This window comes from Emys orbicularis, chromosome 8, assembly GCF_028017835.1.
Source record: "Emys orbicularis isolate rEmyOrb1 chromosome 8, rEmyOrb1.hap1, whole genome shotgun sequence".
Classification (NCBI taxonomy): Eukaryota; Metazoa; Chordata; order Testudines; family Emydidae; genus Emys; species Emys orbicularis.
This window is the reverse complement of record NC_088690.1, coordinates 106,637,789-106,659,232: the sequence shown is the minus strand read 5'-3', so window position 1 is coordinate 106,659,232 and position 21,444 is coordinate 106,637,789. Positions and strand designations below refer to the sequence as shown.

General features: G+C 43.7%; 1 protein-coding gene across 3 annotated transcripts; it reads right to left on the bottom strand.

The window, feature by feature from the left end:
• Nucleotides 1-1,039: 1,039 nt before the first annotated feature.
• On the bottom strand, nt 1,040-9,643 carry SQSTM1 (sequestosome 1). 3 transcript variants are annotated; one of them, XM_065409222.1, is made up of 8 exons: nt 9,374-9,643; nt 6,463-6,558; nt 4,315-4,559; nt 3,985-4,141; nt 3,621-3,704; nt 2,724-2,971; nt 2,206-2,413; nt 1,040-1,343 (listed from the first exon to the last, which is right to left on the bottom strand). In XM_065409222.1, exons 1-8 carry the CDS (start codon nt 9,552-9,554, stop codon nt 1,186-1,188), a joined length of 1,377 nt encoding a protein of 458 aa, XP_065265294.1. In that variant the 5' UTR covers nt 9,555-9,643; the 3' UTR covers nt 1,040-1,185. The 3 variants fall into 3 exon arrangements, with proteins under 3 accessions (XP_065265294.1, XP_065265296.1, XP_065265295.1); XM_065409224.1 differs by having other exon boundaries at nt 4,441-4,559; XM_065409223.1 differs by having other exon boundaries at nt 4,315-4,544.
• Nucleotides 9,644-21,444: the final 11,801 nt, after the last annotated feature.

The window sequence follows — 21,444 nt, the reverse complement described above, 5'->3', positions numbered from 1 at the left end:
TGAAAGATGGGCTCTTGCCTGGCCAGAAGCATGAGCTGTGCTTTTCCCTATAGTTCCAGAGGCAAAGCCCTGCTGCTGCATAACTGTCACTGGCTGTAGTGTCCCTTAGAGTCAATACTTCACTAAGAGCACTGCTAGGCCCTGCTCAGGGAGGACTGGGTGCTTCTCCCCTCTTGTATTAGAGATTATGTTTTGAAAGGTTAATTCCAGAGACAAATGAACTAAGCGCTTCTGTGTCATTACCCCAATCGCTCTTCTTCCATTACAAATTAACAAAGAACACTAGTGTGCAGAAAAGGCCTGAGCTTCTACCACACTTCTCTACAACTCAAATAGGAGCCCTCACTCCTGCATTGACTGTTTTAATAGTAGGGCAGACATGATTCAAGCTAGTCATTCCTCCTAGGGGGAGTGAGGAATTTACTAAGTGACCTGGGAAGTGTAGCTATTCTCTCCAAGGGCTTGGAATTTGCTTCTGGACTAGCAGCTGCTATTGGGTTGCTGGCAAAATAAGGCAAGAACCCTCCTCTGATACTTGTGTAAACAGATACTCTAAGGCAGAGGGTTGGTAGAGCCCTGAGAGCTGAAGCTGGGCATTCCAGGGATCTCATTGTATGAGAGAGCCTCCTTACTGTAAGCTTCTGTCAATCCAGGGCTGCTGTGCTTTCTGGAGTAGGTGCCACCGCAGTTGTTTGTCATCTCTCTAAAGAGAAGTTAATCCTACTCTCTTCTAGAACTCTTGTCCTCCACTCCTTATCTAGGATTAGATCTATACCTACAACAGTGCTGGGTGCTTGAATAGTTGCTGTAGCATAAGAAGCAGTTCCTGTCTCAGCAACAGTCACAGCTTCTAGAAGAGTGAGAGACCATTGATTAACTTCTTTACTTTGCCCAAGATCCTGAGTTCTCCCCGGTTAGGTGTTCTTCCTAAACTAAATTCCAGCCAAGATGTTTTAGTGTGTTGCAGCTTGTCCCTGGAGTGGCTAGGTTACCCTGCAGATTTTACAGTCAAGTAATCTGATATTTCACAAACGAATAATTAAAGACAAGAAATATTTATTTTCCCCCACCATGGAAACAGAAAAAAAGAAACAACCGCTCTGATAGGGAGACAAGCATCAGTGTAGAACTGCTGTTCAGTTTTCATCAGTTCACAGGAAAGTGCTCTAGCTTACACAAATGTTATTAGGAACGAGGTGGTTGCTTGGAATACTGGATGGTATCCAGTGCTGCCCCAATGTCACATTTCTTTGCCTGTAGGAGACGGGTCAGCCATCCACCATCATCAGAGAAACCCATGGAGAGCATCTGGGACAGAGATTCAATCAGGCGGGGGTCTGCTTCTGTTAAATCAAAAGTTATGAGTACAAAGTGGGATTATACCTACAGTTTAACAAACAAAGCAAGGAGCTGATGGAACTTGTGCTGTACCTACATAGCAGCGATCAACTATCACTATCACCATGTTGTATAGCTAGTTACTTATCAAGGATATATCCTTTGACATGGTTTCCTAAAGAACTTAATTCTTGATGCTGTATAGTTCAACAGCACATGCGTTATTGTAAATGCATGATCAAACTTGACTCCAGCCATTCTTCATGTAAGGATGCTAGAGATCATGCAGTGGTTATTATGGCCCAGAATTCCATTACTAGCTCACCCTAGTAAGTGCCATCTTACTCTTGTGAGCTGCCCCTCACAGGAAGCAAGGACAGCATTTCCTAATTGACTGCCTTTTTCAGGTTGGCTGAATGAACCATATAGTTTAATTAGCTAACTGCTTATAGTTGGTATGGGTGGAATATCCTTACTAAGAGTCTCTGAATTTTTCCCCCTCTAACACCTAGTATTTACTACTTCCCCATAAATCTTGGGTGTTTTCCAATTTTATTTAGTGCATCTGGCAGTATTTGTCAGTTCGTCTAGTGTAATTTTTCATACAAACTGAAGTGAGGTGAAAGTGACAAACTACATGTCATCCAGGGCAATACAAAAAAAAAAGACTTCTACCACCACTCCAATGAAATGCTGCAAGAGGTGGCAACAAAGTCTTAGCTGTAGTTTAGCCGTAGACAAGGTTTTCCGCTCTTTGTTCTTACAACCCATATGATGGACAGTGTTAAGGTCCTTCTACTAGCAACCCAAGAAACAATAGGCTTCACTGAAAAGGGACAAGTGGTTGACCAAAATACAGCTACTCACCTGGTGGGAGATGTGGATAGAGTGCAGCTTCTCGCAGTCCTGTAGGTCCTGGTCTAGGGGGAACCTGAAATGGGTCTAAAGAGCTGGGACCCTGTGTCTCTGGAATTTGGAGAGACTGCAGTTCACCTGTGGAGGGATCCACTTCTTTTGAAGTTAAGTGGGTCCAGTCCTCATCACCCCCTGCAGAACTACTGGATTCACCCTGTTCCTGTAAGTGTAAAGAAAAAGGAGCCAATGTCTTGCACAGTTCTCCAGAGTAGGATGCAGGCTCTGCTATTATCTACCATCGACATGAAACAGGCTCATTCCTTTCCTTTAGCGAGAGGAGTTTATGGGATTGAATGCCAAGATCCCAACAGAAGTAGCTACTCACAGATATATCTACACTGTGATTTGTGCTATTAAAATCCATTCCAATGATGCTATTTAGTTTATAGTAGTAAGAACCAGTTATGGCTATGCCTAATGGCAAAAAAGGAACTTGTCATGTCTGTCATCTAGTAAAGGAATTCACGTACCTGCGACAGGAAATTGCTGTCTTCCATGGGTGTGGAAGGAGGCTCTATCACCATCTCCTGCATCTGCTCTGTAATAGAATCTTCTTTCTCGGGGACAGGTTCTTTACTACTCCCTTCTGGTTTGGTCTGGCCATTCTGGCTAGTGGAACTGCCTCCAGGCTCAGAATCACTCTTCTGTGAACTTGGACAAGGGGGAGTCACTTTACTTTTTTGTCCCCCGTGTTCCACATCAATATCTACTTCAATGCCTAGGAAAACAGTTGAGGGGGAGAAGAGTCAGTACACTTGTCTCCAAAGTACAGTCCTGGAAGTTCCTTCAGTGATCTCACATTAATCCTAGTTATTTTAGGGGGGGGGGGGAGGGAGAAAGAGGAGAGGGGACCGTTCTATTTTCATCTACAGCTTCTCATCCCCTCCGGGATACTTGAAGGTAGAAGTCTAGCACTTACAATGCCAAATGGAGCACCAGCTCGGTGCACATTTTCATGTATACTGTTGTACACGTGCTTCATCTCCTCATGTCAGAGAGTGCTGCTCACTACATTAATTTAGACTAGAGGATGAAGGAGGGAATTATTATTATTTATAATCACAGGAGTCACTTGAGTTACCACCGATTCTTCCCAGTTAAATACTGACATTACACAGTAAAGTAGCGTATGCCTCATCTTTTGCCTCAGTCTGAAGAATGACACTCCTAGTGTCTCTAGTATGTTTGTTGGAGACTAGACCACATCTCAGTGAAGTGGGAGTGAGTGAAGGAGAAACATGGAGGTTGCCAAGTTGAGTGGCCAGAAATGGCTCAGGTCTCCTGTGAGACAGAAGTAGGCCACTGTTCCTGTTGATACAAGCTATGGTAAAATGCTGATTTGGGATAGCAGATTAAAAGTCACTTACCAAGAGGACTTAGCATGGCTGCAACACTCTCTCCAACATTCTTTAAAAAGGTGACATGGTCCTGCGGCTGGCTGTTAAAGGCTTCTTTAAAAAAAAAAAAAAAAAATTTAGCTACTGCATGTTAACAGAAATTAAGAGTACAATGTGCAATCTATTCTTTCCTCAAGTTCAAAGAGGGGTTTTGGTAATTCTACCAGACAATCCAATCACACACACACACCCCTTCAATCATTATTAAGTTCCAGCAAATCTCATTTAAAAATACTTAAAATACACACTTAATCCAAAGACTCCATACTACTCTGCAAAAGTGATCAGTTATTTTACCTTGAATACTTCATTGACCAAGTCATTCCATCCTTACCTTGCTCAGGGTCTGGATTTTGGGGTGCAGCACTGGCTTGTGGCTGCTCAGAGTTTCCACACGGAGGGGTAGGGCCAGGGTGCCCCCAGCCATGTATCCATGCAAAGGGTGGAACCCCATGTCTCATCTTACGAAGCCAGCGACCTCTGGGAAACCACTGAGGGCGGGGAGAAGAAAGTTATGCAAGTCCACATATTTAGACAGAATATTCTAAGTATAGGCCACAAGATACAGCTGCCTGTTATCTACAGTTTATCCTACATTTAGCGGTCCTCTACAGGCTCCCCTCTAGACCAGTCTTTCCCCATGCTAGAAGTTAGTTTTGCTCACCTCAAATGGATTGAGCAGCGGGCTTTGAAACATGATCATGTTGTGCTCCTTGTGGATGCCTTTCCCCTCACAGGTGCTGCATAGGTCATAGTCTGGGCAAATAGTGCATTTGAATCGAGCACCTACCACTGGTCCTTCACAGCCATCACAGATCACATTGGGGTGCACCACATTGGGGGGACGCTCCTGGTTGCACTGTGAACGGTGCTCACGTCTGCACTCCTTTTTCTCTAAAAAGAAAATGCCTTTATAGTGCAAAGGAAACAGGTAGATTTCCATTTTAAGTATTTAAAGGAATATGATCCGTTAAAAGTTTCTATAGATGTATTTAGTAGTACATAATATGCACACACTAGTTTGTCACGGAAGCCCTACTGATAGAGGTGCCCATGATGCCTACTTATGCACTATTCATAGGACTCATATTGAATAGGATTATGAGTGGACAGTGATGGAAGGAGCTGTCTGCACTATGATAGGTTGAGAATCCCTGCACTAGTTTATATAGATGTTACTTGCGATATTGTTTAGAGGTTACAGGAACCACTGGATTTTAGTCGATTACTTCTTCAGAAAAAGATGAGCATCTGTTTGAGTCACATTCCCAGTTATTTTAATTCAGAGGTATAAGGCATCAATCTTCAAGCCATTATTTTTAGAGCAGTGGAAAGTTCTCCATTTACTTTAATCTTTCCATTAGTTTATCTGCACTCAGGCAAGAGTGCCACTTTTAAATTTTAAGTGTAGTCCTAGTTTTAGCAAGTTATGTGATTCCCTCTTGAGTCGGGCAAATCTTTTTTAGAGCTCCATCTTAGACTACTGCATTAGCGGTTTGGCTCAGACAAGAATTGATGCTCTTGCCCTCAACTTTTGCTGCATACCACAACCTCTAGTCTTCAAGAGAAATTTTTTTTGGTATTCTTCTCTTCCTTCATTAGTCAAGATACTGCCTCTACTATGCTGTTAGTTATATGATTTAGACTAAAGTCATACACAGGAAAAAGCCAGCATAAATCTGGATCAGAGTATGATATTGAGACCAGTCTATTCAATAGCTCCTAACTAGTTCTCATGTGAATGGGTATTAAAAACCAACCCCCACAAGAGTCCTAGAATAAAGAGGCCTGCCTTGCTGAATATATTGCAATTGCTAGTGTCCCGCTCTTTAAATCAGAGCCAAAAGTCAGCAATGCCCTGCAAGTGTTATGGACCAGCTTTTCCAGGTTAGATTTTTACATTGCTCATATCACTCCAGTGCAAGAATCATTAGAGGACTGGTCCTCAGAACTAAGTTGTGCATTAAGGAATTAGTTTCACACCCCAAACCTACACTTGAGAAACTGTTTACATTTCATTAAGGCTGAGAATGGATAACTTTTTTCCCCACTTCATCAGTCTATTCCATTCCTTAACTTGCATCATGCCAGTACCAAGATCCATCAAGTGCGTGCCCCATTGTTCCAGGCATCATGCAAACATCAATACAATATAAACTTTTCAGAGAAGTTAAGAGAAAACAAGCATTTAACAGATAGGAAGGGAGGGACAAGGAGCAGTGATCTGTAAATCTGCAAACTGTGCATGCATCAGTCTTTGAAGCTATGTGAGGAGAGGGAAAAGGTACATGTGAGCACTGACTCCAACCATCAGAGTGCTACTATGAGGTATGTTAAAATGCTAGTAAAACCAGAGAGGAGTACTGAATGAGTCATGATTAAGAATGAAACTGCACACGCCTTCTCACTGGTGAATAGTACTAGTGAAGGTCCAGCCATGTTATTTTTTTCTTAAAGTAACTATCCAATGGTGGGAATTTTGTATTAGAGTAGAATCTGACAGTGGATTTGCTAGTTTATTCCCTGCTCAGCAAAATGGAATAGGGTTTCTCCAAGCCCATAAACACCTTTTATGCTTTGTTCACCCTACCCTCAAGGGGCCCATAATCACAGTGCCATCCTTGTAGCAAAGGAAGGCAAGCGTGGTTCCTTGCCTATTGCTCCGGAAGCAGCCAGTGTGTGATACAGAGTACCTGAAGAAGGGTGAGCTCTGAGTACTACCTCTGCCATACTCGGTAACTCATTACAGAAGCACAAGGCCAACCATGCATCTCTTTGTGGTGGTACAGAGGCTGTCAAGACCAAAGGTTACCTTTGATGTAAATACGAAAAATGCCATCCTTCACATATGGCAATGCCATCTTGAGTTCTTCATCACTGGAGAAGGCAATCATGTCCCCATCTTCATCTGGAGAAGACAGAGATTAATAAACTGGATAGAAGTGATAATCAGGAAGAGATGCAAGTAAGTCCTTGTTTTCATACAAGGACATGCTCAGTAGTCTTAAGTATTTTGCTAAGAATGGAGACTAACAATCAAGCAACACCTCACTGCTTTGAATATTAGAACCCGTCTGTTAAAGAGGGAATAAAAGTGTTGATTATCTACCCTTGCCTCAAAATGGCACTTGGTTCTTACTCACAGAACCCAGATTAGGCAAAGAGGACGGTAAAACCAATTACAGTGAAAGCTGTGTTATCTGGCATGTTGGGGGAAATGGGGGGGTGCTGGTAAATCAAAAATTCCAGTTAACTAAGAGGGAGGGAGTTTGGGTGCAGGAGGAAGCTTGGGGCAGGGGATTGGGGTGCAGGAGGGACTTTGGAGTGCTGGATCCAGGCTGCACTCACCTTGGGCTCCCCACAAGTGGCAACCTATTCCGGCTGCTCCTAGGCAGAGGCACGGCAGGCGGCTCTGCGCGCTGCCTCCGCCCACAGGTGCCACCCCCACAGCTCTCATTGGCCATGGTTCCCAGGTAATGGGCGCTGTGGAGCCAGCACTCAGGGCGGGGGCAGTGCTCAGAGCTGCCTAGCCACACCTCCGCCTAGGAGCGGCAGGGACATGTCACCACTTGCGGGGAGCCGCCCGAGGTGAGCGCTGCCTGGATCCAGCACCCCAAAGCCCCTCCTATGCCCCAAGCCCTTGCCCCAAGCCCCCTCCCGCACCCAAACTCCCTCCCAAAGCCTGTGCTCCCTCCCGCACTCCAAACCTCTTGTGGCCGTTCCTCTGTCCGGGAACAGCAGAGACATGTCGCTGCTTCTGTGGCACCACACCGAGCCAGGTACGGAGCCAACCGGACTATAAACCAGACTTTCGATGAAGATCAGAAATGCTGGTTTATAGAGCTTTCCAGTTGATCAAGTGACAAATAAAACAGCTTTTACTGTACTTAGACCCAAAGTTTGACCTACTTGACTATGCAGTGTTGTAGCCAAGTCAGTCCCAGGATATCAGGACCAACTTCTGTTGGAGAGAGACACAAGTTTTCAAAAGCTCCTCTCTGTCACCAACAGAAGTTAGTCCAATAAAAAGGTATTACTTCCTTATCAAACGAACTAAGTAGAGAGGCAAGGAGGGTGAGGTATCTTCTGTTTACACACCCACCGCATTGGTATAGTTTTAAAGACACATGCACTGCAGCAATAGTTATGTTTAAATAAGTCTCACTGTGTCTGCAGTACTACGTTGCCACAGCAGCAACTCCCAGGAAGAAGCTAGGTTGCAGAACTGTATGCGTTCTTGTTAAGAACTGGCAGTGGTAGGAACTGAGAAAAATCTTACAAGGAAGCCATTTCACAATAAACAAGTTGAATATCATCTGAAGAAAACAGGCTTCTGAGTGTAAGATATTTAAGAATAAAGTAGTTGGCACTGGAATATGTTGCTCTTTGATCAGCATAAAGTCACTGTATGAATAATACTTTAAAGGAAGTTTGATACATCTCATAGAAGTGGGCAAGTCTCAATGCTTTGCCAACTTGCTAAGAGCTGGTCTAGAGACTAAAGACATTGATAAGAAAGTGTGAGATGGATACTGTGTTAGTGAAGGGTTGGCAGAATAGCAGCAAGAGCTTTTCTTTCTGTAATTTGAGCTAAGACAAGTCTCACTTTATGTACTTTCCTTCTAAGACTGGTCTTCACCCACAGTGCTACAGCAGTGCAGCTATGCCACTGCAGCACTTTAGTGAAGACACTACTATACTGCCATCAGCATAATGTAATCCACCTCCCTGAGAGACGGTAGCTATGTCAACAGTCCACATATGCGGGGAGGGATGGGGAGTTAGATCAGTATAACCAAGTGGCTCGGGGTGGAAAATCCACACTCCTGAGCGATGCAGTTATACGGACATAAGTTTATAGTGTAGACCAAGCCTTAGGGTGACCAGACAGCAAGTATGAAAAATCAGGACAGGGGGTGGAGGGGGTAATAGGAGTCTATATAAGAAAAAGATCCCAAAATCAGGACTGTCCCTATAAAAATCGGGACATCTGGTCACCCTACCAAGCCTTAAGCATTTACAGAGGTACAAAAAAAAAAAAAAAAAAAAAGCGTATGGAACCTGTGTAAGGAAGTTAAGCTCTTAAGGCAAGACTGGCACAAAGCATTGTTCCAAGAGCTATCTGGTGTGCCTGTTTTCCTTCAGGGGAGCAGCCAGGTCCCCTCTGGGGCATATCTTATCAGATAGAAATTATACCAAGCTCTTAGTGATATACAGTGGTGTCCGCCCTTCCTCTTTGAGACATTCGAAGTAGATTAGAAGTTAAAAAACGCTTATTTAGCAAGAAGCCCGTGAAGTTTCATTACTGCGTGTGTGACCTCTGCTGAAAATAACAGGGCCTGACAAACCACGCGCCAGGCCTAAAATCAGCTGTGCCGCCGCCGCCGATTTGAGTGTAGACATACCCGAAGTCACGCCGCCGAGGCAGGTCGGCCCCCCAGGGGAACTGTTCCATCACCCGCACTCGCTAAGGTCCGACCAAACTCAAAGGGGGGTGGGGGGCAATAAAGGCTTTTCTGCCCCCATCAGTGACCCCAGCGGTCTGGATACGAGACTCCTGCGCAGGGCTCGCACCCCAGCGAGTCCGGGGGGCCCAGCCTGGAGCGGGGAAAGTAGCCCGCTCCGGCCAGCGGCGGACCCTCCAGGTGTCCCTCAGTCGCCTCCTGTCACCACACCGGAGACCCTGGGCCTCGCTTATTAGGACCCCCCCGCGGGGCGCTCACCCTTGTAATTCATCTGGAAGGTGCCGGGGGCCGCGCCGGCCCGCAGCAGCCCCGGGAAGATCTCGCAGAGCTTGTCGCGCACGTCCTGGTAGCGGGCGGGCGGCTCGAGGGCGAAGCGGCGGATCTCGCGGACCACCTCCTCCTTGCCCAGCAGGTAGGCCTTCACCGTCAGCGCGGCCATGGCAGGGCTGTGGCGCAGCAGGAATTGGCGGCGGAGACGCGGCGGGCTGCTGAAGCTGGGGCGAGAGCGCGGCTCGGACCTGTGAGCTCCCTCCCGCCGCCTTATACCCCGGTGGCGGGAGGCCGGGCCTGAGCCGGGAAAGTCCCCACCCCTCGGCGCCCCGCTAGGGGGAAGGCAGGGCGGGACCCAGCGCGACTCGGGCACCTTCTCAGCGCCCGGGCGCGGGGGGGGCTCGGCTCGGCTCGGGGGCTTGAACCTGAGGAGCCCGCCCTTGGGGCGGGGGTATCTAGATTCGGGGGCGTGGTCTGAAGCCTGAGGAGACGGGGGGCTAGATCGGGGGAGGGGTCTTGAGACTGAGGAGATGTGGGTCTGGACTCTGGAGAGACTGGGGTGGGGGCTGGAGCCTGAGGAGACTGGGGGGGGGGGGGTCTGGAGAGTGAAAGGACGGGTAGGGGTAGGGTGACCAGATGTCCCTATTTTATAGGGACAGTCCCGATTTTGGGGTCTTTTTCTTATGTAGGCTCCTATTACCCCCCCACCCCCGTCCCGATTTTTCACATTTACTGTCTGGTCACCCTAGGTAGGGGAGGAAAGGCGGCTAGAGCCTGGCGTGGGGGGTGGGGCTTGAGGCGAGGGAGGTATTTGGCTCTTGGTACTGGGAGGTAGCGATACCCGGTCCCGAGTGGGTGGCGACAGCCCACAGGGAACTCGCCTTGTCCAAGCCATAGGTAACCGTGACTCAGCACTTTCCCCTCTGCTCCAGTCAGAGGAGATGGAGGTGAGGAAGGCCTGCCTGGCACTAGCTGCACACGCCCACCTGATGTTTTGGGTGGGGTTCAGGCCCCCCCAAGAGCAGTAGGTAACGCTGAAGGTGTTGCTTGCAAGTGGCTCCATAGGTGGTCAGAAAGACCACAGGACTTGGGACTGAATTATACTGATGTTCACACTAAGGCCAATAGTTCATCCTTAGTGTAAAACCACTGAAGGTAATACAGATATACTGGGGATGAATTTGGCCCATTGAGTCTAAAGCACAATTTAGAAAGATGCAATTAGATTAAAAAGAATATTTTAGAAAAAGTATGGTTTTTATCTACAACATCAGTAACAAGAGTTAATACGTAATTATTTGTGTTCTGGCAGCATTCAAAGAACCCAGTCAGGACTGGGGCCCCATTGTGCTAGGTAATGTACAAATATAATATAGACATGGTACTGCTCTGAAGAAATGCATTTTAAACACCTGTTGTACGCCTCACTCTTTACACTATTTGTTTACCTTTTGTGATGCTATATTATTGTTTTACTTGTACTAGTACAAATTACTAACCATCCATCGTAAGTCTATTGTTGATGAAACAGGAGACAGTTATAATGGACAGTTTGTGTTTGCTATTTAATCCACTGTGCTCACCCCAAAAAGTAATATAATACAGATTCTGCTGTGTGTTGGACTCTTGCCCCTCCCTGAAGTGTTTTGAATACCAACAGGGAGTGAGACAAGTTGCAAGATTCAGAAATCTGTACATTAGAACTGTATTCATATTATTCTTCCTCCAGTGCCTTTTTATCCTTGTACACCTCTTGTGTGTTCCCCTCTTTCTGGTTTTCTCTTATCTTTCTTCCTTTTATACTCTTTCCAGACCCCAGTCTTTTTTGCCTCTTCTCAACAAAGCCAGCAGTTTCTTTTTACTTGACTCTGCTTTAACAGGGCTATTTAACTCCATGCTACCTTCAGATTTCAACTAGTCCACTTTTGGCAATAGATGTGCTGAGGAAATCTGTCTCCCAGCACAAAAGAATGAATGGTTCCAAGTGTAGGAGACAAGCGAGAGGGTGTTGGGTTCTTTTAATCAAAATATACAATTCTAAAGCTCTATATAAGAGCTTCAAATGAATGAGTGATTACAGATAATATTTAATGTCTCCAGGTCTCAGTGTAATGGAAATATGATTCAGTTCATCTGAAAGTGATTTAACAAATCTTCAGCACCCTCCAGCAGCTGCCAGCTGGTTTTGATATCTCAGGCTTGTCAGTGGTTTTAAACTTGGTTAGTTAAATACAACAACAACATCTGCATCATTCAAGAACCTACAACACTGAGGAATGAAAATTAAATTGGTGCTTCTGTCATTTTACAACACAGCATCCAAGAACCTCTGCTATGGAGACATGACTGCATAACTTCTGCTATGCCACAGTATGATATCCAAGGACTTTCAACACTGAGACACAGTAGTCTTACTGTACCTCTCTCTATGGTAGACATGGCATCTGAGACCCTTTAGACCTGACTGGTTGTGTTGCTTCCATAATGTTATCGAGCAATGATAGGCAGGACGGAGTGATTGGTGGAATGGGGCTCCAAAATCCATACTCTTTGATAATCAGAAGGCAAATGTGTTAATTAACAAGATCTGCCTCATATTCAAAAGGTAACATATACCTGCCCTCCTCTTAGTAAATGTAGCTAAGTAATTGTCCTAATAATCTCTCCTGGATCTGGATTTTTGGGACCTAAAAATAGCTGCTTGCTGACATCAAGAAGGATGTTTGTGGGCTTTCCAAGTTTGTTGGCAGCAATATTTGCAGATCAGATACAGTTGACAGGATCCTTAATCAGGTCAGATAAGAGTCCAGCTGGCAGAAGAAGCTGTCTGAACCTTCCAAGTATAATTAAAGATGGATCAATGAGTATTAGGTTCCCAGTTGGTGTTAATTTCGTTTCGCCTTAAGGGCCTGCGATTTTTAGTGACACATAGTTCTTAACCTAATGGGAAATCTTGAGTGGCCTTGTCATGAATTAAATGCTCTTTAAAGTTAAGAGAAAGATTTATTTCTTTTTTAGGATGAAGAAATAATAATAAAAAAAAAAGACATATTTTAGACTCAGCAGTATATTCAGCCTTCCCAGTTAATCAATGAAATGTTTGAAGACACAAGTTAATTTTAAATTAATTATGACATGTTTTTTATTTAAAGTATATTTATTTTTATAGTAGACAGAATTGCTCTTTTTTGCCTTAGGAAGAACCACTTGAGTTGCTTGATAATAATGTTTTATGGCCATTGATCTGGCTTGAACTGTTTAAACACACGAGCAGATAAATAGTGCTGTGTCTGTAGTGAAACATTTTACTAGGTTTGTAAACACAGGTACATGGGGCTAATGATCCTAAACATGAAAGGGTTTGTGGTCAAAACAGAGACATAATCCACTAGCCCTCTCTTTTTTTCATCTAATTTAAATTTATGATTATTTCAAAATGTTGGTGAAAGTTATGGACTTGACATTACAGGAGACTGAAGTCTTCTGTTTATCCACAAAATAGAAACAGCATGTCCACCAGCAATACAAAGATGCCCCTCCCCACACTGTCTTTGCCAGTGTACCTCAGTCATGTCCTGGCAGGCTCACCTCTAGGCCTATATGTACTTTCTGTCCTTTGTCTCTGTGCTGACACTGCCAATGGTGCCAATTAGTGTTATTTGTGAAGGTGGACCGTTGCCCCTACTAGGAAATGGTCTCAGAACATCAATTCACTTTCTATTGGCACTAACCTGGCCTCAAACACAGAAACACTAACAATTTTTCGTATTAAAAATTTGGGTAGTATTTAAACAAGTGAAAGAGAGGTGTATTCCATTCCTATTCACCCTCCACAAATGTTTGTCCTATAGAGTTCTTTTGGGATGTAAGGATTTCTCCATCCCTCTCACAGATGTGCTAAATACTGTTGCTCCAGTCTCCCAGATTAATTTATACATTCATAAAAAGCAAGAGCTGCACCAAATTAAAAACAGAAGCAGATCTAAAATTTGGCTGGTGTGAACTTTAACTCAGTTAGCAAATATGAAAGGTGGCCAAAAGCCAGAGGAAGTTTGCCTGTCCTGATTGGTGTGTATTGAGTCATGCTAGGTCTTCTGTTTATGACATCATGCTCCTTCCAGAAGTTTCCTAGCTGAAAAATAACAACAAAGGCAAGTATTTGGAATTTGCACTCTGGGGCCTCATAAAGGGTACTGTTATTTGCCTATCTTATCTGTCTGTAATTCACCTGTGTCCCATATCACAGTCCTTTCTCCTCAAAGTCTGCAGAGCTTCTCATAGGGAATCTGATCCAGCTAAAGCCCCCTTTCCCTGCACTTAATTGTTGCCACAGGAACAGAAGTGTATGTGTGGAGAACTTCGCAGCTACCTGAAGATGACATCTAAGAATCTAAACTGAGTTTGACACATTCACTTATTACTGTGAATAATCCTCATGTTCTCTATAATAGAAGGTCCTCTCTCCCTCTAGACTATTCTCATCTTTTTGGAGAACAAAAGAGTGTTTCAGAAAAATAGGTGGATGTGAGAGAGATTAAATCTCTTTGGAAGTTAAACTGGGCTTCATCTAACATTTGTCTTGTTCTGCCTGTCCACTTCATATGGTTATTTAATTGAACAACTTCCAAAGAGCTTTTAAAGTAGTGATCCTTCTAGGGTCTTTGTCATGTTTGGCCAGAGACAGGAAAATGTTAAGGTTTGTGCACTTTTTGATTGTATCTCTGAAGTATGGGAACTAATTTAGAAGGTATTTTGTAGGGAACAATCCTGCACTGGGACTAGACTGAATTATGATCAAAATTGAAAAGATCTTATGTCTGTGCTTCTATGATTAACCTCGGCCTTACATTTCTGGCTTCACAGCTTACATATTTTTTCCTTGAGCTTCCATGGCTAAAGTTGGCCTGGAGATCTTGGGGTTCATATGAGCTTTGATCATTTTTCTTATGTTTTCTTGTGGATGCTATTTTTGGCTTTTCTATCATGAAAGCTTTCAGTGGGGAAGCCCAGGAAGGAAGTGCAATTAAATAAGGTTGACACCTGCCCTGAAAATTGCTGCAGTTTTCATTTTTGAACAAGCATTAACTCTAACAGAAACCAATAAAAGAGACAGAGGGAGCTTTTAAAAGTCTTAAAATGGTTACAGTCAATCAAATGATGAGTAAAGTACTATATATATGTGTACAAGATATACTATATATATGTGTATATATGGGGTTAATAGGACAGAATTTTGTGATACACTTGTTTTGTTTAGAAGCCTTTGTAAAAGACTGCTCTGACTACTGATTTCCCATTCGAAAAAGATCACTGTCTGATTCCATGAAAATCTACAATTCTGGAGCTATGTGAGGGAGAGAAGGGGCTCAGCATTTCAGCTTTCCTACAATCTTCCTCTTTTCTTCCCTCAAATCCCTTTTCAAAACTGCCTCCTACTCGGAAGCCTTTTTTAAAGTGACCAGGCAATTCCTATACCACAGGCTCATTCACCATGTACTGTGTGTGTCCAAACTATACATAGTACAAAACTATAAACTCCTTGGCTCAGGTACTATCTCTTCTTTGCAAAGCACTAAGCAGAATGCTTATGCTCATGGAATAATAATACTTTTTCAGCTGAGAAGGGACTCTTGTATCAAAACAATCCTGCCCCAAAGGGTTTATGTGGACAAAAGGATGACGACATGATGTATTCTGTGTGGTGTTGAGCTAGTGTTTGGGGTACCAGTTCCACCTACATTAGTTTAATGGGGGGGATCTTCAAATGTGGGAACTGCCGCTAGCTTGGAAGTAGAGTTGAGATCAGCTGCAGCAGGGACTGTGCATAAAGCCAAAAACTAAAGGAGGTTCCCGGTCTACCTAGGCTGAGTCACTCTGTCTTTCTTCTTTATGTCAGCATGCTCCTTCTAGAGTTTTCCTAACTTTGAAATATATACACATAAAATCTTCCCACAATTTGATGTCGGCCCTCTGGAACCCCCCTGATGGACCCTCTTGGACTACTTAAAGGAACTAAGTCAGATGGCTGTGACTCAGCTGAGTCCCGTGATGATCACTTTCCTTTCTCCCCACAGCTTGGGGACGGAGCTGTAGACTGGGGATTAGATAATGCTTGGGATCAGTGATCTCACATTCCCCTCCCACAGACATACACACAGACATTTTGCTTCGTCATTGGCACAGGAGCAGGTCAGTATGGGGTGATTTACAGCCTGCAGAATCCAGGCTCGAGTCAGAGTTCTTCAGGTCCTGTGACTATGAAAAATAATTACTCTGCTCCTCGGGAGGAGACAGTCCTTTCTCCTAACCCTAGAGTATTCATTATTTCACTGAAAGACTATTTCAGGCTGGGATAGCAGGGAGCTTAGATCTGAAACGTTTACTCATTGCTGTGTTCGGTTGGATTGTGTCAGAGCTCTCCTTCCTGCTTTCTTCATATCAGTGTCAGCTCTCATGCAGTGATCTCCTGCTTCTGCATGCCTTCTGGGGTCCTACAGGTGAATGGCCATAATCCGAAAAATCTCTATGTAAGACTGGATGTAGAGGGATTTTCTTTCTCTCTCAAGGTCACAGCAGGCGAGAAAGCAGCAGCCAGTCTTATTTTCATATTTTGAGGTTAAGTTATCCTGAAGGTTAGCTGTGAAATGTCAGGATTCTTACACGGGACAGCTAATCAGTCAACACCAATTTTAATTGGAGCATCAATTAGTGTCATACAAATATAAGAACTTAAGAACCAGAGAGTGAGAAAAATATATATATATTTACATATACATCAAAGTGTGTTCTTTAGGAAATACTACCTGTGGCCATCTCCTTAAATTCAAGAATTCAAATGTGGCTAGTTTTAAGTGCCTTATTTACAATAATGTTTTTGCTTTTCTAAAGATCATTCAAGAACCTTTATACAGCGGTAAAACAGTCTGTAGAACCTGCCTCTCAAGCACACTGACACGCAAAATAAACAGGAAGTGAGGTCACTTACCATGGGGAAATTATACAACAGCAAATAAACTGGCTGGAACAGCCCTGAACTGGAATGGACCAAAGCAAAACCAGGGAGGGACCCAAAAGCCTCTGAGGTTTGAGGAGGTTAAACTCTGGATATAAATTGCTGCTTAAATCTATCTCTAGATTTAATAGATCTTTTCCATCCCTAATTTGTATGATACCTTTATAACAGCCTCTAGATTTAAACCTCTCTTGGCTGCTGACAATAGGGTTGCCAACTTTCTATCACACAAAACTGAACACCCTTGCCCTGCCCCAAGGCCCCACCGCCGCTCACTCTATCCCCACTCCCTCCATCGCTCTCTCCCCCATTCTCACTCACTTTCACCGGGCTGGGGCAGGGGGTTGAGGTGGGCTCCGGGTGGGGGTGCAGGCTCTGGGGTGGGGCCAGAAATGAGTGGTTTGGGATGGAGGAGGGGGCTCTGGGGTTCGGCGTGCAGGAGGGGACTCAGGGCTGGGGCAGGAGGTTGGGATTTGGGAGGGGGTGTGGGGTGTAGGCTCTGGGAGGGTTCAGGGCTGGGGCAGGGGGTTGGGATGAGGGAGGGGGTTCAGGATGTGGGCTCCAATCAGGTGGCGCTTACCTCAGGTGGCTCCTGGAATGTCTGTCTCCTAGGCGGAGGGGCGGGCCAGGGGGCTCTGCGTGCTGCCTGCACCCGCCCCACAGGTGCTGCCCTTGCAACTCCCATTGGCCGTGGTTCCTGGCCAATGGGAGCTGCGGAGCTGGTGCTTGGGGCAAGGGCAGCGCACAGAGCCCCCGTGCCTGCCCCATGTCCTAGGAGCCGGACATGCTGGCTGTTTCCTGGAGCCAGGGCAGGCAGGGTAGGGAGCCTGCCTTAGCCCTGCTGCACCACCGACCACAGTTTTAGCAGCCTGGTTAGCGCACACCAGGGTCCCTTTTCGACTGGGCGTTCTGGTCGAAAACCGGACACCTGGCAACCCTAGCTGACAAGGTGTTTTCATTTGCAGGCTCGGGTCTGAAATTTATTCTTTATTGCTAACCCCAAGTGTTCAAAAATCATGAGACTGGCTTAAAAATCATGCTGGGTTTTTTTAAAATATTATTTTTATTTGCCTTTAGGAGTTTGAGTCTTTGCAGTTCATATTTTCAAGCTTTTCTCTTAATTCGCAAGAGTTAGAATCTTCCTTTTAAGAAAAATGAAAGCTGATTGTCTCATATAATCACATGACTTCAGGAGCATGAGGGGAAAGGGCTTTAAGAAAAACACCAAATATTGCAAGACTCATGATAAAATTGCGAGAGTTGGCAACACTGCTTTACTCCCCCTGTTTTTTTGACAGGCTAAGTGTTGTTGACCTGCATTGTATGGTATAAATCCCATCCACTTATTCAGGTCTTTATGAGGGAAAAGTGTGATTATGGCAATTATAAAGACCTATATCCTGGGGTGAAACCCTAATTAATTTGTCTATTAGTAAATTATGAATGTTATTCTAATGTTTGTATATATACCCACAGAACAGGGTAATAGGTGAATTTTACAAAAGTAAAAATAAACAAATTAGATATGATGCACTAAATAGTATTAAGTGATTTTTCTTGAACTCTCAGATGGCAACAAAATCTCAAGTGACATGTGCACGAGCAGACCTTACCTGCTTTCTTCCCATCAAGATTTCCCCCTTGGCCCTAGCTAAACATATTTACTGCTTCCTGTTTACCAGGCTTAACATGTATATTTAAATACAGGAGACAGGACCTGGTATGGCTTAAGGTTTCAACTATTTTCTGAAGGTGAAAACGCTGCTGCTGGTGTGTGGTTGCTGGCTATACCAGCTGAGTTATGATTTCACATGATAGGTTGAAGGTATCTGCATGGCATTGTTGTCTCGCAGAACAGAACAAGTAAAAAATTGTAGGTACTTGGTATGAGATTAGCTCTTATCAATTCCTGTAAAGCACATTTCACTAAATGGCAATGTGGGCTGGATTTGAACTTGCAACACAGAGATGACAGAATTCAGGGGTTAATGTCTCAATTGTCTTACAGGAGCAATCTTTATTTACTAGAATAGTACTAATGAAGACAATGGAATGACTCTGGTAAGTAAGAATTATGTGTGTGAATAAGGTATTCAGGATCAGGCTTCTTTTGTTTAGCCTTGTTTACAGACAAACAAAATCAGTTTCAATATGTTAATTTGCTTGTGGGCAGTAAAGAAAATGGGTCAAATGCATCCTTTGTGTAACTCTCCTGGCTGATTTAAATACAATAAAATTACCATATGAACAGACGAAAACAGACCAAATCATTTCAAAATCTGATTACTATTGGTCAACAGCTTGGCAAACAACTTGAGGTTATAACCTTCTAGTTTCAAGTCCTTTAAAAATTATGTTGCTTTTCCAGGCAATAGCTTCCCTTTGCCATGTTCATCCATCATTGATTTACTCTCAGTAGACATTAAATGCCATTTCCTTAACTAAGATTAAATGCCTTTGCTAAAATGACAGCAAATGTGCACTGCAAAGCCACATTGATCAGGACATATTTGCATATTAAAATGTTCATAAAACTCTGCCAAGCACTCCTGCAGGGACTTCATTGGCTACATATATCTGGGCTGCTTGCCTGCCATAGAATGGTCATACTATTAAACTCACCTATTCTTAGAACCCACTAAATCGGTGGTTATCAAACTTTTGTACTGGTGACCCCTTTCATATAGCAAGCCTCTGAGTGTGACCTCCTTATAAATTAAAAACACCATTTATATATTTAACACCATTTGCTGGAGGCAAAGCGGGGTTTGGGGTGGAGGCTGATGGAATCAGGCTGGTGGAATCAGGTAAGTTTTAAACTAGGGTAAACTGCACCAGTCCAAAACACACTGCCTCAGTCATGTCTACACAAAGGTGTTTGGCTAGAAATGCAGAGTAGACAAGGCCTCAGTAAGGACTATGGAATGGTAGTTTTATCACTGTGTAAACAAGCACATCACAGAGTACCTATTGAGGAAGCAGTAGTTTAGAAATAGGAAAGCTCCATTTACACAGAAATATCTTGGTAAAAGTCAATGTTGGGAAAGGACATATGGGGGGAAACCAGTACATAACCATCTCATAAAATTTTAATCAAATATATTTTTTGAGAATCTGTCCAAGTGTAGCAATGCTCCCAGGATGAAAATTTCATGACCATATTGTGTACCTTGAGGGAATTGCTGTGATTGAGTGCCAGCCTCTTGTGACATAATTCCAACTCCAGTTATGGAACAACTATAATCCAGTACAGAATGTCATGAATCAGTGCAGATATTCCATCATGCTCCATAACAAAGACTGCCAATCTACTCCCCCCGACTTTGTTGTCAAACACTGCCTTTTTAAATCCTTGGCATATTTATTTATAATGATTTAGTTATTCTTCCTGTAATAAAACATATTTCTGGTGTGCAGGGCCTTTGTCAATGACAGTCTGTTTTGTTCTGCACTGCTGCAGCGTATTTTCAATTTCATACTAAGTGCAATGAGCTATGGAGAAAGCTAGAGAAAGCTCTCAGAAATGTGCTTTGGATGATAAGGGTGACATATTGTGTGGGTGGGAGGGGTGATAAATTAGGTTATGACACAGAGGGTTTAATCCGACTTCTCTGGAATATTTAGTGTTTCCTATGATGGAAAATAACATTACAAAATGAGAACATTAGAATTGAGAACTAAACCTGTTGGAAAACACAGGATTGAACCGTTATATACTGTGCTGTCTTTATTGCACATTGTTTCTCCATTTCCTCTCCTTCATCCCAGTGGAGACAAATGTGTGTTGTGTCACCAGTGCTTTTTGAATATAAATCTAGAGAAGGACCAGAAAGAGATACACAATTCAGATCTGAAATCTGTATTTTGATACCCCCTTTCTCTGACAAAGTTTGGGACTGTCTGGATCCAGGGTTTTGGTTTGGCCCATTACAGAGGTGGGGATCAGCTGCAAAATTCAATTTTAGATCTAGATTTAGATTCCAAATCCCTTAAAGGTTGGGAATATTTGATTATGGGGTTTTAGTTGAAAGCCGCTTCTATACAAAAGAGCTCACAGGCATTCTCTTTTTCTCGCCCTCAGACCCCATCCATCAGCATAGCCAGGTAACGCCAGCCCACCTCTTAACTTCCGTTTCCGAAATAGAATAGTGACTCCACAAATACCACTCACTCTCTTCTCTCCCTCCGGTGCTCAAAGCCAGGGTGGAAACAGCAGGTGGCGCTGCTGGCTTGGCTGCACCCAATGCAGGACATCCGGACACATCACTTCCATTCCATTGCATTTTGTGTCTTCAATCAAACTTTAGAAATATCAGGAGGAGAACAAATCCATGCTGGTTTTTGTGCTGCTGCTTTTTTCAGATTAACATAGAATGCAACCAATGGTGCAGTGTTTTTACTTTAGTGTATCTTCTTTGACTTCTGCTAGGAGGTAGGAGCCACTGTGAGGCTATCAGGTGTATACTAATGATACAGTGTTTTTTCTTGTATAGTGTTGCCTGCTACTAGCACTATTCCAGCTAAATGTATGTCTGTGTTTGTATTATAAACATTTCCCGCCCCAACTCCTAAAATGACGTTTTAAATTTTGTCACGTAAAATGTTTCCCCAAAACTTTTAAGCTCAACAGAAAAAATAATCCCCCTCACTCTGAAAGCTTCTCTATCAAGGACATATTCTCACAGATGAATTGAGAGGGCAATTTAATGTAGATGATTCGGACTTTTCCGTTATACAGCGGGGCTGAAAAAATCTGTAGGATATAACCCTGTTTTTCCCCCCAACATGCAGCACGTTTTAGTTGCCACAAAAGTGAGCATGCCTTCGCGTTCTCTAATGAAAAGTAAGGATACACTTTTTAATATAATATCCCCAGCATCTGTGCAGCTTCACACGCTGAAAACTACATCGATGTTCAAGCTGACACCAAGTAAAAATATTGACATACTGAATATACTAATAAAGATGAAGAATGAGGCACAAAATAAAGTGATTTAAGGCAGTAAATAAGATGCTTGCAACTTAGATTTATGGTTTATTTACCCGC

Coding starts and splice junctions, on each gene's coding strand:
- SQSTM1 (XM_065409222.1), bottom strand. CDS start 9,554: ATGGCCGCGCTGACGGTGAAGGCCTACCTGCTGGGCAAGGAGGAGGTG. Junction 3,705..3,984: donor AAATCCAGACCCTGAGCAAG/GTAAGGATGGAA, acceptor TTTTTTTTAAAG/AAGCCTTTAACAGCCAGCCG. Junction 2,414..2,723: donor ACAGCAATTTCCTGTCGCAG/GTACGTGAATTC, acceptor TTACACTTACAG/GAACAGGGTGAATCCAGTAG.